The sequence below is a fragment of the Aricia agestis genome, chromosome 17 (genome assembly GCF_905147365.1).
Source record: "Aricia agestis chromosome 17, ilAriAges1.1, whole genome shotgun sequence".
In the NCBI taxonomy this organism is placed as follows: Eukaryota; Metazoa; Arthropoda; class Insecta; order Lepidoptera; family Lycaenidae; genus Aricia; species Aricia agestis.
In genome coordinates this window covers 8,261,665-8,275,717 of record NC_056422.1, presented here as the reverse complement: position 1 = coordinate 8,275,717, position 14,053 = coordinate 8,261,665, and the positions used below count along the sequence as shown (strand labels likewise).

The 14,053-nt window shown below is 33.3% G+C and overlaps 1 protein-coding gene across 1 annotated transcript; it reads right to left on the bottom strand.

Moving 5' to 3' along the window:
* Positions 1-10,670: 10,670 nt before the first annotated feature.
* On the bottom strand, positions 10,671-11,806 carry LOC121735413 (androgen-induced gene 1 protein-like). Its single transcript, XM_042126240.1, has 2 exons — positions 11,431-11,806; positions 10,671-11,352 (listed from the first exon to the last, which is right to left on the bottom strand). Exons 1-2 carry the CDS (start codon positions 11,575-11,577, stop codon positions 10,795-10,797), a joined length of 705 nt encoding a protein of 234 aa, XP_041982174.1. The 5' UTR covers positions 11,578-11,806; the 3' UTR covers positions 10,671-10,794.
* Positions 11,807-14,053: the final 2,247 nt, after the last annotated feature.

Genomic DNA, 14,053 nt, shown 5'->3' with positions numbered 1-14,053 from the left:
GATTTAATAATTTTTGTAGACATGCCCCAGAGATCAGTAGTATTTTTAATATTCAACAATTTAAAGGTATCAATAATATCTCTAGGGCTAATTTCCCTAAACTTGAAATTGACATCACATTCCTTTACATTGTCTCTGAGTAGCTTTTCGGCAGCTTCTGGTGAGGAATTTAGATTTTTTGTAGTTGAGACCGGAATGTCAGCAAAAAACTTTTCAAAAACCGTCGCAACTTCGAGATTATTTGTAATCTTTTTATTTTCAAAGTATAATTCAAAATCAGTGTTACGACAGGTGACGTTTCCAGTCTCACCAGATATAACCTTCCATGTAGTTTTGATTTTATTTTTAGAATTTTTAATTTTATTTTTGATATATAGAGCCTTAGCAGCTTTACAAACTTTTCTGAAGGTTTTAGAATAATTTTTAACATATGCTTTAAATGATTCACTACTGTTGCTACACCTCTCATCATATAATTCATATAATCTTTGCCTACTTATTTTAATTCCTTTAGTTGCCCATTCAATAAATCTGGTTTTTTTATTATCGTTTCTAACTGTTTTAGAAGTAAATACTGTATTAAATTGTGTTCTTATTACCTTAAACAAATTATTAAAAGCTTCATCTGAGCTATTTGATCTACCCAATGACTGAATATTTGAATTTAATTTACTTCTAAATTGCTCAATACGTTTTGTAGTCACAGGAACAAACACAAGATTATCCTTTACGTTATTATCGCAATTGACATTAAATGATGCTAACTGTCCACAGTGATCAGAGCTTAACTTATTAATTATTTCTTTTTTATCGGGAATGAGATTTGTAAATATGTTATCAATACAAGTAGCTGTGGTCTCACAGACTCTTGTAGGTTCATGAAACAAATTGCAAAGGTTATATGATTTAAATAAAGATGTGAATCTAACAGTTGTGGAATTTAAATCCAATAAATTAATATTAAAGTCTCCACATATAATAACCCTTTTGTTAGATGCACATATTTTTGACAGTATTTGTTCCATAGTTTGTTCAAAGGTATCAAATAACCCTGAAGGAGGCCTGTATACACCCACAATAATAAGATGACTTAGCTCTATGCAAGCTACTTCAATTGTTCGTTCAATAGAGAGACTCACAATATCTTTTTTTTTTTTTTTTTTTTTTTTTTTTTTTTTTTTTTTTTTTTTTTTTTTTTTTTTTTTTTGTGACCTATGCATGCATAAGTCCCTAAAACTAAAACTTAATATTTAACTTATTAAAGAAAAAAGAATTTTTATAGACTAAGACTATTCATGAGGTATACACTAATTTAATGAAATAATTAATCTAATATAAATATAAAGTACTTAATAATATTATAATTACAATCTAATTTAAAAACTAATAAGAAAACTAATCTAATATTATTTACAGGTGGTATAATACCTGGGTAGTCAAGTGAATCTACTCAGGTAGGACACCAGTCTTTGCAGCCTCTATCAGAAGTGCATGATTTGGGTCTTCTGTCCTCATCTTCTTTAAGGCTTTGTAACATCTCCTGGATACTTCCAAAACTTCTGTTCTAAAGGTTTTTGCACCATCTGTTGTAAATCCAATCTTCTTGAACACCTCCATTCTTGATTTTGCTGGGGTGGCTGGTGATTCATACCCAGCCTTGTAATAGGATAGGAGTTCAGCTAATCCTGTGAAGTTCTTTTCTTTTTTATGGATGATATCATCTAGTCTAATGGCTACATATAACATTAGTCCATGAATGTGCTGCTCTCCTGCAATAGTTATAGGATGAAGAGAAGGTAAAAAGGGGCAGCAGATTGCATGGGAGACAACAAAATCATCAGATGTGGATGTACCCACATCAAGAGATGGACTAGCAGAGCCAGCTATCTCAGCAATGCCAGGTATTGACTGGTATGGCACAGTTTCTTTGACAGACCTATGATGGAACATTTGTACTGCTACTGAAGGTAGGACACTAGCTATTCTTGGCAAGGTTATATCTTTAGATCCTAGTGATGTGCCAGATTGCCTTACCTCATCATTTATATCATACTTTTCTTTTAACATCTCCAGTATGTTACTAAGCCCTTGAATGGACTTCTTTATTATTTTGGAGATATGATTGTTTCTCAATAGAAACATCATTATTAAAAAAATTCAAATCCTTGTTTAAAGGCTCCCTGTTAGAGAACTTGTGAGCAAGACTGGTTGATGGTCGCATCTTGAAGTCATCATTGACATTAGAAAGATCCCATTCTAGTAATGGTTTGTTTTGTGCATCATAAGATGCTCTGTTCCTAATAATCTGCCTCATCACAACTCTTGGGTCAAACCCTTGGTATTCTAAGGCAGATCTCAACAATTTTAAAAACTCTTCTTCTGGATTCACTAATTTTTCAAAATCATTGCTACTTATAGCCGATTTTATTTCAGGATCTTCTTGGAAATATTTTAAAACATCAATTAATGACCAACTTTGCGCCATTGTTCCCTGATTTCCAAAACCTAATCCTGACTTAAATCTGGTTATTGATAGCAGCAACTTTGTTTTAAAATGCTCTAGGGGATTAATCTTGAGTTCTAAAACTTACAGTGTTAATATGGGCCCGACAATGTGTGATTTATCACACATTGTCGGGCCCATAATAGTCAGTACTTAAGATGCGACCCGGTCTCAAGACGCGGTTCGGCTCTGTGATTGGTCCAAATTTCGACAGCCAACCAATCACAGAGCCTGAACCGTGTCTTGAGAGTTGAGACCATTGACTTTTATAAGTGGACTCGGCATAATGGTCTCTACCAAATCAAAATAATGTGGCCGGTCCGCCATTTTATGTTCCGGTTCTCCGAGGTACATAAACTGTCAAAGTGTCGTATTATAGGGATGTCGAAATTGAAAGAAAATATCGATATATCGATACATCGATATTTGAAAAAATATCAATATCGGTCTCGATATATCGCGAAAAAAATATCGATATATCGGTCAAATTTTTCGACCAATTTGCTTTTTTTAAATTAATTTATAGTCCGTCAAAAAAGTAAATAAATTTGAAAAAGTTTGTCCTTGGATCGGTACGTTTATATTTTTACTAAAATTTTTGTTATTTTACCGATGGCTTGATTTCGTATGTGCTAATTTAGTTAATAATTAGACAATAAATAAGATTTGTGATAGAATAGAATATAACATGGCTTGATTTTCGATATTTAATCAACATAGAAATTAGTAGATTTGACGTTTAGTGATGTACTTTTTTATCGAATTTAAAAAATATAAGGTGAAGAATCTGATCATTTATTTAAAAGATTTTAACCTTAATAGCTCACTTATAATATCTTACTTATCGATATCCTCGACAAATATCAACCGAGTGTCCCATCACTATAGGCCGCCATGTTTAGTTCTTGGCAATATGGCGCTGGCCACACTTTTTTGTAGTTATGTCGCTTCCATCTGTTTCCTTATTCATTGGTTGAGACCGAGATGCATCTTGAGTACTGACTATTTATACCAGCCTTAGTAGGTATACATAATTAGTATGTATAAGTATTTTTACTTTTAAGTATAATGTTGTTTAGTATGAATATTGAAGTGTACTCAGTTTCAATTACTTTTGATATTAATGAAAACAATAAAAAGAAAGTTGGACAAATTAATATGCCATGGTGTTTATTGCGCGATAAATGACATGACTTTTAAATTAGTAGCATTATAACAGTCAATACTGTTTGTTTACACTTAGATTAAAATGAATTGAAACAGAGTAGAAAGTTGATATTGACTACTATTTAAAGTACAGTCAATTTTCTTATGTAAACCGTATATTATTATATAAAATATTTCACCAGTGCACTGTGCAGCCCTACTAATTTGTGATGGTTTTGATAATTTATTATTGTAAGTTCATTGCTAAGCGCAACCAAGTTTAACAAACCCCTACTAAAAGCCAACCAAAATCAAAAGCAGGTTTCTGCTTAAACTGTTGGATAGGCTTGGTTGACAGGTGTTTTTTATATTTGCTAGTTCATACGACATACCCAAATGATTGGAGTCATGTAAAATATTATAATTAGATAAGTAAATATTTTTAGTAGGTGTCCCATATTCTTGACATAGAGACTTTCGTGTAACGTACAAAAATAAAATAATAAATTAAAATTAAAGCATTAATAATAGATGCCAGTATTCCAATAACTTAGGCAGGTACCTACATATATATACCTACATATATATAACTACTGGTCCGATTTGAAAAATTCTTTCAGTGTTAGATAGCCCATTTATCGAGGAAGACTATATGCTATGAAAAATTATTTTAGTGTTAGATAGCCCATTGATCAAGGAAGGTTATAGGCTATATTTTATCACGCTAAGACTAATAGAAATGAAGAAATAGAGGAAAATGTGGAGAAAACGGGGGGAAATTATTTGAAAGGGCTTATTTGAACGCGCTAATCTCAGGAACTACTGGTCCGATTAGAAAAATTCTTTCAGTGTTAGATAGCCCATTGATCGAGGAAGGCTATAGCCTATATTTTATTACGCTAAGACTAATGGGAGCGAATAAATACATAAAAATGTGGAAAAAACGGGAAATTATTTGAAAGGGCTTATTTGAACGCGCTAATCTCAAGAACTACTGGTCCGATTTGAAAAATTATTTCAGTGTTAGATAGCCCATTTATCGAGGAAGGCTATAGGCTATATTTTATCACGCTAAGACTAATAGGAGCGCAAAAATAGAGAAAAATGTGGAAAAAACGGGGGAAATTATTTGAAAGAGCTTATCTCACGAACTACTGGAGCAATTTTATGTTATTTGGCACTGATAAGAAGTAGACCACGTGAAGAATCATAGGCTATTTTTTGTGGACTAATATTTTATCTGTGAAATATCTAATTTATGCGGGCGAAGCCGCGCGGAACGTCTAGTATAATATATAAATTATTGCAATATAATATACTAGCTGTTGCCCGCGACTTCGTCCGCGTTAGTATAGTAGACCACGTCCCAAGTATTATTTATTGTACAAAAATATTCAATGTACAGCATTGACTTTCCTACGATTTTATTTTTCCGCGTTCCGCGCGGCTTCGCTTGCTTAATTTAGGAATTTCACGCGACCGTACATTTTTCCGCAAAAAAATAGCCTATGTCCCTTAACGTGGTCTATTCTTCATGTTTGCCAAATAACATAAAAATTGCGCCAGTAGTTCTTATCTTAAGATAATAAGCAATTTCATATAATTTCCCCCGTTTTTTCCACATTTTCCTCTATTTCTTCGCTCCTATTAGTCGTAGAATAATAAAATATAACCTATGGCCTTCCTCCATAAATAGGCTATCTAACACTGAAAGAATTTTTCAAATCGGGCCAGTAGTTCCTGAGGTTAGCGCGTTCAAATAAGCCCTTTCAAATAATTTCCCCCGTTTTTTCCACACTTTCCTTTATTTCTTCGCTCTTATTAGTCTTAGCGTGATAAAATATAGCCTATAACCTTCCTTGATCAATGGGCTATCTAACACTGAAAGAATTTTTCAAATCGGACCAGTAGTTCCTGAGATTAGCGCGTTCAAATAAGCCCTTTCAAATAATTTCCCCCATTTTTTCACATTTTTCTGTATTTATTCGCTCCCATTAGTCTTAGCGTAATAAAATATAGGCTATAGCCTTCCTCGATCAATGGGCTATCTAACACTGAAAGAATTTATCAAATCGGACCAGTAGTTCCTGAGATTAGCGCGTTCAAATAAGCCCTGTCAAATAATTTCCCCCCGTTTTCTCCACATTTTCCTCTATTTCTTCATTTCTATTAGTCTAAGCGTGATAAAATATAGCATATATTCTTCCTCGATAAATGGGCTATCTAACACTGAAAGAATTTTCCAAATCGGACCAGTAGTTCCTGAGATTAGCGCGTTCAAACAAACAAACTAACAAACACTGCAGAATTATAATATTAGCATAGATTACAATAATTTTTATAGTGCAGGTAAATTAAAATTACCTGCACTACACCTGATGATAATTTTATCAAAACTGGTCGTGTGAAACATAAAATAAATTAATAAAAGTGGAATAAGTGCATGAAAAGTGTATATTATTACTGTGAAACATGAATTTCCACCAAGAAGTTACAGTGATAAGTTTATTTATTTTTAGTAGTTGCCCTTTCTTTAAAAAGCTTTTATTTTATAAACTCTGGACCTATGTTAGTTTTACACTAGTGTCTAGTATAATATTATTATTACATTACGATATTATGTATAATCTATACTAATATTATAAATGCGAAAGTATCTCTGTCTGTCTGTCTGTCTGTCTGTCTGTCTGTCTGTCTGTCTCGCTTTCACGCCAAAACTACTGAACCGATTGTAATGAAATTTTGTACACAGATAGTCTAAAGCCTGAGAAAGGACATAGGCTACTTTTTAACTGGAAAAGGGGGTTGTAAGGGGGTGAAAATGCGTAAATTTGGTCAAATTAAGTTAGTTCCAAAAACTCAAAATAGATGGCGCCAAGAGTCCCCTAGATCGCGCTATTGCTTGCTCATGCGTATTTCTATAAGAGGTGGTACCATGTTCAGCTATATATTCCGATTCTTTCAATTGTTATACACGTTCTATACTAATAATATTATAAATGCGAAAGTATCTCTGTCTGTCTGTCTCGCTTTCACGCCAAAACTACTGAACCGATTGTAATGAAATTTTGTACACAGATAGTCTAAAGCCTGAGAAAGGACATAGGCTACTTTTTAACTGGAAAAGGGTAAGGGGGTGAAAATGCGTAAATTTGGTCAAATTAAGTTAGTTCCAAAAACTCAAAATAGATGGCACCAAGAGTCCCCTAGATCGCGCTATTGCTTGCTCATGCGTATTTCTATAAGAGGTACCATGTTAAGCTAGGATTTTCGATTCTTTCGATTGTTATACACGTTATTAACTAAGAACTCACCTACCAACTTAGATTAGATATCAAATTCAATAACAACAGCGCCAAAACTACTGAACCGATTGTAATGAAATTTTGTACACAGATAGTCTAAAGCCTGAGAAAGGACATAGGCTACTTCTTACTGAAAAAAGGGGTTGTAAGGGGGTGTTAATGCTTAAATTTGTTCAAATTAAATTAGTTCCAAAAACTAGAACAGATGGCGCCAAGAGTCGCCTAGATCGCGCTATCGCTTGCTCATATGTATTTCTATAAGAGGTGGTACCATGTTATTAAATAACTCACGTACCAACATAGAAATCAGAAACAACAGTCTACCAATAATAAATACTAAATAGTTTATGGCCTATGGGTATTGGCTATTGGGCAAAGCTAAAGTTGTGTAATGCATTATGCAGCTAAGTTGTGTACCGCTAAATAAGCTTTAAAAGGTATAAAAAAGTTTAATTAAAAAAATATATATTATGTGCACACTACACGGCTCTTTTGGGTATTTTGATTTAAGGGGTACCAGGGTTTTAAAAAGCTTTTGACACCAATTTTATTGACACCGCGCACTATAAACTGAAGTCCACGCGGACGAAGTCGCGGGCAACAGCTAGTATAATATACTATAACGAATTAGGCACCATTTTTTGCTGTACTTACTATTTGTAAAAAATTTATGATTTATTTATAAAATGCAATATTTTCTATTTTTCTTTTATAATTTACATATTATATTTAGCAATAGAATTGTGGCCTATGTAATATTATGTTATGACTTACGTAGACCTGCATAAGTGTCCAAGTTCTAACTTCTACCTAGTACTTTACGAGAAATATGAAATATACCGGCAAAGAAATTGATGATGATAGGCAGATGGCGTAAGTTAGCCGTGATCTGTAGGTTGGGTTTGACACATAAAGTTAATATACCTAGCGGAATAGAGAAACAAAGGCCTGAGCGAGAGAGACAGGCTATCAGTATTACTGATACCTCTTTTTACCACGCAGTGTTACTGATTCAGTAACACTGCGTGGTAAAAAGAGGCGTGTGATACATGACAGCAGCACTCTTTTTTTGACGTTCCGTCGGCACGTGCCGCACGTTGACAATTTAATCTCGTAGAATTCATGTTCAATCATGTATACATACACATATTTTTCACACAGATGAAAACCAATTTTGGTTTCGTTTGACAGCTCGAGATTGTTGCTCTATTCTGCTAGGTGTATTAACTTTATGGTTTGACATGACGCTACCAAATTAAGTAGGTCCGCCATCTACCTTAGTACATGCATGTATGGGTTTACCAGTGTGAGGATGCATCACCCAATTGACCAGTGACGGTGATAATAACTGGCCGTCTTGGTATATTAAGTAACTATTTTTTTTATATGAAATAATTTATAAACGCACATATTTTACACAGAATGGAAGGCATAGCAGTATAGAAATTATTATATTATGGTGTTATTTTATGTAATAAATGAAGTTATTGTGTCCAGTATTTCTTCTACTTTTAATCTTCAAGTTAAGTAATTAAGTATTAATTTTATTTGAATTATTTTTATTGAATTTTATACTTAAATCACTTTAAGTGCTTATACTGTTAAACTATGCTTATTTATTAAACTGGATTCTAAAGAAGTATAATTATTTAAATTAAATTATGTTATTCTAGTCCTAAAATTTGAGTTAAGATTAGTGATAAGTGCGGAATATTTAAAAAAGCATTATATAGTATAATGTAAATTGTATCATGTCTACAGGGTGTAACAAAACTAAGTGATAAAGTTACTCTTCCAGAGCTGCTATTTTCACAGTGAACACTATAATAATTAATATAAGGGACACAATACGTGATACACACTCTAAAGTATTATCACTGTTTTATTACATGTTGTAGATTATTTTTACTTAAAGACCTTGAACTATCGCCTCTGAACTCTTATGCTAAGTACTCACATATGGTTTTACTCGATAGTTTTCCTCTAAATCGAAGCAAAAACCACCATGTGGACTGCAAAACTCACAGCTCAAAGGCTCGCAAAGTGCCTGCTCGATGGAATTAAATAGGTACATCTAATCTTCGAATTAGAGAAACTATCGAGCAATGATGAATATGTGGACCAAAGCCCGAGCCATGGTTTTTAGTTTTTACTCTTCATGATTGCTCGATCGAGCAAAACCGTATTACTTAGCATTAGTGTGCTTTGCTCCTCTAATTATTCTAATGTATTGTTTTCTCACGAAATAAAATACAGCCCAAACTAAGAGACTACTCATATTATTATTAATTACAAATTGATTTTTATATATTTTGTGACTTGCCTGTTGATTTGAGCCATAGGTTACTTCCATAAAAATATGCAAGAAATGATTGTTTTTTTTATGCAAGACAGAATCGTTTAAAAATCTGTGTTTAGTTTAAACATTAAAAAAAAACCTAGAATGTCTGTCAAGCTACTTTTCTAATGTATCATTCATTTAATCCAGCTATCCCCAACCCGCGGCCCGCGGGGGACTTTATCTGTGGCCCGCGTACTGTTAAACCACTTTGAAATTTACGCCCACCGGCAAAGTAATGTAGTCGTCGTGAAAGTCGTGAAATTATTTTGAAATCGATTGAAGAACGTTATTTTTCCACCCTAAAAATAATTTGTTGCGGCCCGCGACACCAAGACCAAAACATGTTTGTGGTCCGTATGAGAAAAAGGTTGGCGACCACTGAATTTTAATCGCATTTTAGTTTGCATAAACAAATCAGTTATTTCAAGTAAAACACAATTGTTTACATAAAATTTAATTGCTTGAACACTGTTCACTAGTACTAAAGCTTAACTGACTAATATAATGGAAAATAAATAACATGAAACTGCACTTAGCAATAAATACAGCTTCCTTCAAATGCACATTTTTGTTTAAACACTAATTGGACGCTGTTAAGCATTTGTGTACTAACCCTCTAAAAATATACGTATTGAGTTATGAATGCAGCTATGTTCTTTAGAACAAGATTGCATTCAAAATTTAACAACGAAAAAAATTGTGGGTTAGGACACTAACGCTAAACAGCGACCAATTATGGATATTGCTCAATTCTGCAACACAATCCATATGTGTTTAAAACCTTGGATAATATTTGCCTAAACATTAGAAATTAATATGCACTTTATTGATCACTTTTGACAACTGTTAAACTTACTACATGCATATAAAAAAATACAATTTCACTGACAGAGCAGTTAAACAAAATAAAACATTGTGTGAATAGTGTTTTCTAGGTTGAAGACAGTGGGCATTGGCATAAGACATTGCATTACAATTATTTGTGCCTTGTTTTTAATATCACAATGAAATTGCTTACAATTTAATTATTTTTCCGCCTACTCACTGGCAGCCAATGCGATAGAATTACATTCCAAAACCACTACTGCCATACATTCACATTTTCAAAGCATTCCTTCTATAAAACATTAAGCTAGCTTTACTAATTATTTATTATCATTAATAAATACCTAATCACCTATCTAATTTAGATAGTATAAATGATAAGCCTTGTTATTCAACAAATTGTAGATGTTTAACATAATAAGCTAATAAAGTTTTTTAAGTAGTATTTGCTTTTCATTACCTAATTTAAACTACAATTTGCCTTACATTTTATAAGCATCAATTTTTCACTTATTAGTACCGTTTAAGTTAACCTTTTTTTAGTTAAATTTACAATACTATGAAAATTATTGCTTCATTTCTAATTTGTAAACATCAAAAATTTAAAGCGGAAAATTACGTATTTCAAATAATTATACTACTGAGTAAGAGACATAAATGACTATTGAAATTAATTATTTCGCTTTTTTCTTTTCTGACTTTACTGTTATCTCAACCTCTTTGGTCCAAATGGACTTGTTCAAAGTTTCACCAAGTGTATAAAATCCAAACACAAGCATAAGACTGAAAATATAGAAAATTATTCTCAGGGGCCAACTCAAGACAGCTAATATGGGATATACCCAGGTACCAGACTTGAAATAGATGACATGAACCCAAACTACGTAAGCCAACATAAAAGTTGTAAGAATTGACAATCCCCGTTTTCTCGGAGGGTACATTCTGAATGAAGATGCAAGTTCTACAAATGTGAATAGAAGGATATTAGTGTGCATCACATGGTTCAGCCAAGCAGGAAATACTGCATCCAACATTTTGGGCAAAATCAGTTCTCTGTCCACTGCATAGATTCCCCAAAAAGTTATACCAACAAATAATGATATGGGGAATGCGAGTGCACTGAAAATAGCATCTTTTATCCTTCGAATTAAAGGTTTTTCTGATGGAGTAACATCTTCACTGCCAATCAAATCATTAAGTAGAGCAATGGTGAAGTATAAGGTTTGAAGCATCTGAAAACAAATGATTTTATAATAAAAAAATTCTAAACTACTAGTTTACAAAAATAAAACGATAATATTACAACTTACGGCATTCAAATAAGTCAGGTATTTGAATTTTCCACCAAATGTTGATGGCGATTTTGGTGAAGGTGGAACGATCACATAATTATAGTCGTAGTAGCAACCATAAAAAAATTGAATAGCGCCGACTAGGTGGAACAGTATTTTCAACATTTTATCGATTTATAATAACCACTTTCTTACTAAATCGTGCAGTAATTAATGATGATTTGCTATGTAGATCAGGTTCAAAGTTATCTTCATCTGACAAATCCAGAAATGTTTTAAAGTTTTGACCTGGCGCGACTTATCTTTTATGTAATTAATAATTGTGATATTGATTAAAACAGTACAAGTAACGATGAGTATTATTTTCTAAATAATCTTTGTAAATTTCCCGTTTCCACCGAATGCAATAACTGAATGTCATATGTCATTGTGACAGACAATTGACATTGACATTCCAAATGTCATTGGTCATTATTTTTTTATGTGGCGTTTATCGACGTAGGAATAATAACAGAAAGTGCGTTCTGTGAGCAAAAATGTCTCTAATTCTAGTAGGGTGACAACAATATTGTCTATTTTGCGGGACAGTGCCTAGATTGCATTGACTTAAGAAACAGAAAGGTCTTTGTAAGTCAAAACTTACGTATTTAATGTTAAATCCACGTATTTGAGGCATTCTTTGGCCATTCTTATGGTTTATTATTAAGCGAAACCACAAAACTCAACAATATCTAATTGCATGAAATATGTGGACCGACTCCTTTGTTATGTCCTAGTAAGTAGGACATAACATTACACGCTTTTTACGCTTAGGGGGGTATTACATTATCATTTATATTGGATCATTTCTATGATCATATACAGGATCCAATATATATGATCATTTGATCATATCTGTTTATTACATTATCATATTTCATTGATCCTATTTTACGTCATATGTGGTTTCAATAGCCAATGGACAGCGCTAACGCTGACAGGTATTGACGTCAGGGTTACTAGATCTCAGAGAATTCGATGTGTCAAAAGACATCGTCATTTTTAATATGGCTTGTTTTTTGTTATTTCAGCAAGATTATCCAAGTACTCGTATATAATTAGAAAAATAATTACATTACATTATTTGAAACATATTAACGAACAAGAAATTAAAAACTCTTTTTTTATATTAAATAACTGGCAACACCTATTTCTATGACCGTATTGGATCCAATCTCTCAGCAAATGTCAAAAATCTATGATCAAGGAAGAAATGAATCATATGTCTATATTACATTATCCAATATCATTGACTCAATGATCTCGGATCCAATATATAATATGATAATCTAATATCCCCCTTATACACCGATATAAGGCTCTCCCCAGTCTATAGTACCTCAATGGCTATAAATCTCTTCTCTGATCTGAGTACAAAATCGGAGTACTTTTCTCGAAAATACAAAGTCGCGGTCAGTCTATGGTCAGTCCAAGAATAAATACAGATTACAGACATAATAAATACGCTGGGTAAAGTACATAGTAAAACACAAATCATTTTAATCAAACTTTTCTATTTACGTTAAATGCGCGGTAACGGAGCGGTATCTGGCGCAGGCGCTGTAAAGGCAGTCGGGGCGGGCTGCATGTACTGCGGCCGTTGCGGCAGTTGCGGCAACTCACCGCGCGCGATCCGCTTCAATGCCGCGTTGCGTTCGCGCAACTGTTGCACATCGCCATGTAATCGCTCACGCTCTGAAATAACATTACCGATTATTTTATTCCCTTGGCATAACAACCATGAAATTCTTGCCATGGTAGATAATGTGATGTGTGTGACAGATTATCATAGAAGTCTGTTAGTCTAAAATCCGACAATATTTGCTGCAGGCAGATTTTGTATAGTACTTACTACTTAGTCAAAATCTCAGAACAGGGAAATAAGGAGAAGTGTTATGTAGCGCCGTTTATATGGAAACCTATGTCGCCGACTTCAATGACACTATATTGTCAAAATAGTGTCAACGGTACACGGTCTAGTGATGTCCGGTCTATCTACGGTGTCGATTAATTATTATTACGACGATATCGATGTATTTTGGTAGGTATTTAAATACTATTAAAAGAATGAAAGTGATAAATAATTAATATTACAGAGTCTAACAAAAGGGGTTGAAATCATCCATGATTACGAAAAACTTTTACTATGGGACCAACTCAATTCGGCAAAATAATCTGTTCTGGCAAAATCGTAACTAGGCAATAGATAAACATTCATAATATTATATAACCAGATGCTAAGTTGGAAAAAGACAAATATGTCGGCGAAAACCGCATTCAAATCGGATCAGTAGTTTTCGTGTGATGCTGGAACAAACATACAGACAGACAGACAGACACGAAAAACTAGCCACAGTTTTGGCTTCTATAATAGCGATGTAGTAACATCCGCCGCTTATTATTTTTTGAATATCTTTAAGAAGGAAAAAAGGGACCCTATTCCTAAGACTTCGATGTCATATTGTCTGTCTCGGCTGTATATCTCAATAACCGCTACTCTTCTGAAATTTTCACAGATTGTGTACTATGTCTGTTACCGATAAAATAACAGATACAATAATATAACCGATAAAATAATAAAACAAATTAAATTTCATATTTA

Coding starts and splice junctions, on each gene's coding strand:
- LOC121735413 (XM_042126240.1), bottom strand. CDS start 11,577: ATGTTGAAAATACTGTTCCACCTAGTCGGCGCTATTCAATTTTTTTAT. Junction 11,353..11,430: donor ACCTGACTTATTTGAATGCC/GTAAGTTGTAAT, acceptor ATTTGTTTTCAG/ATGCTTCAAACCTTATACTT.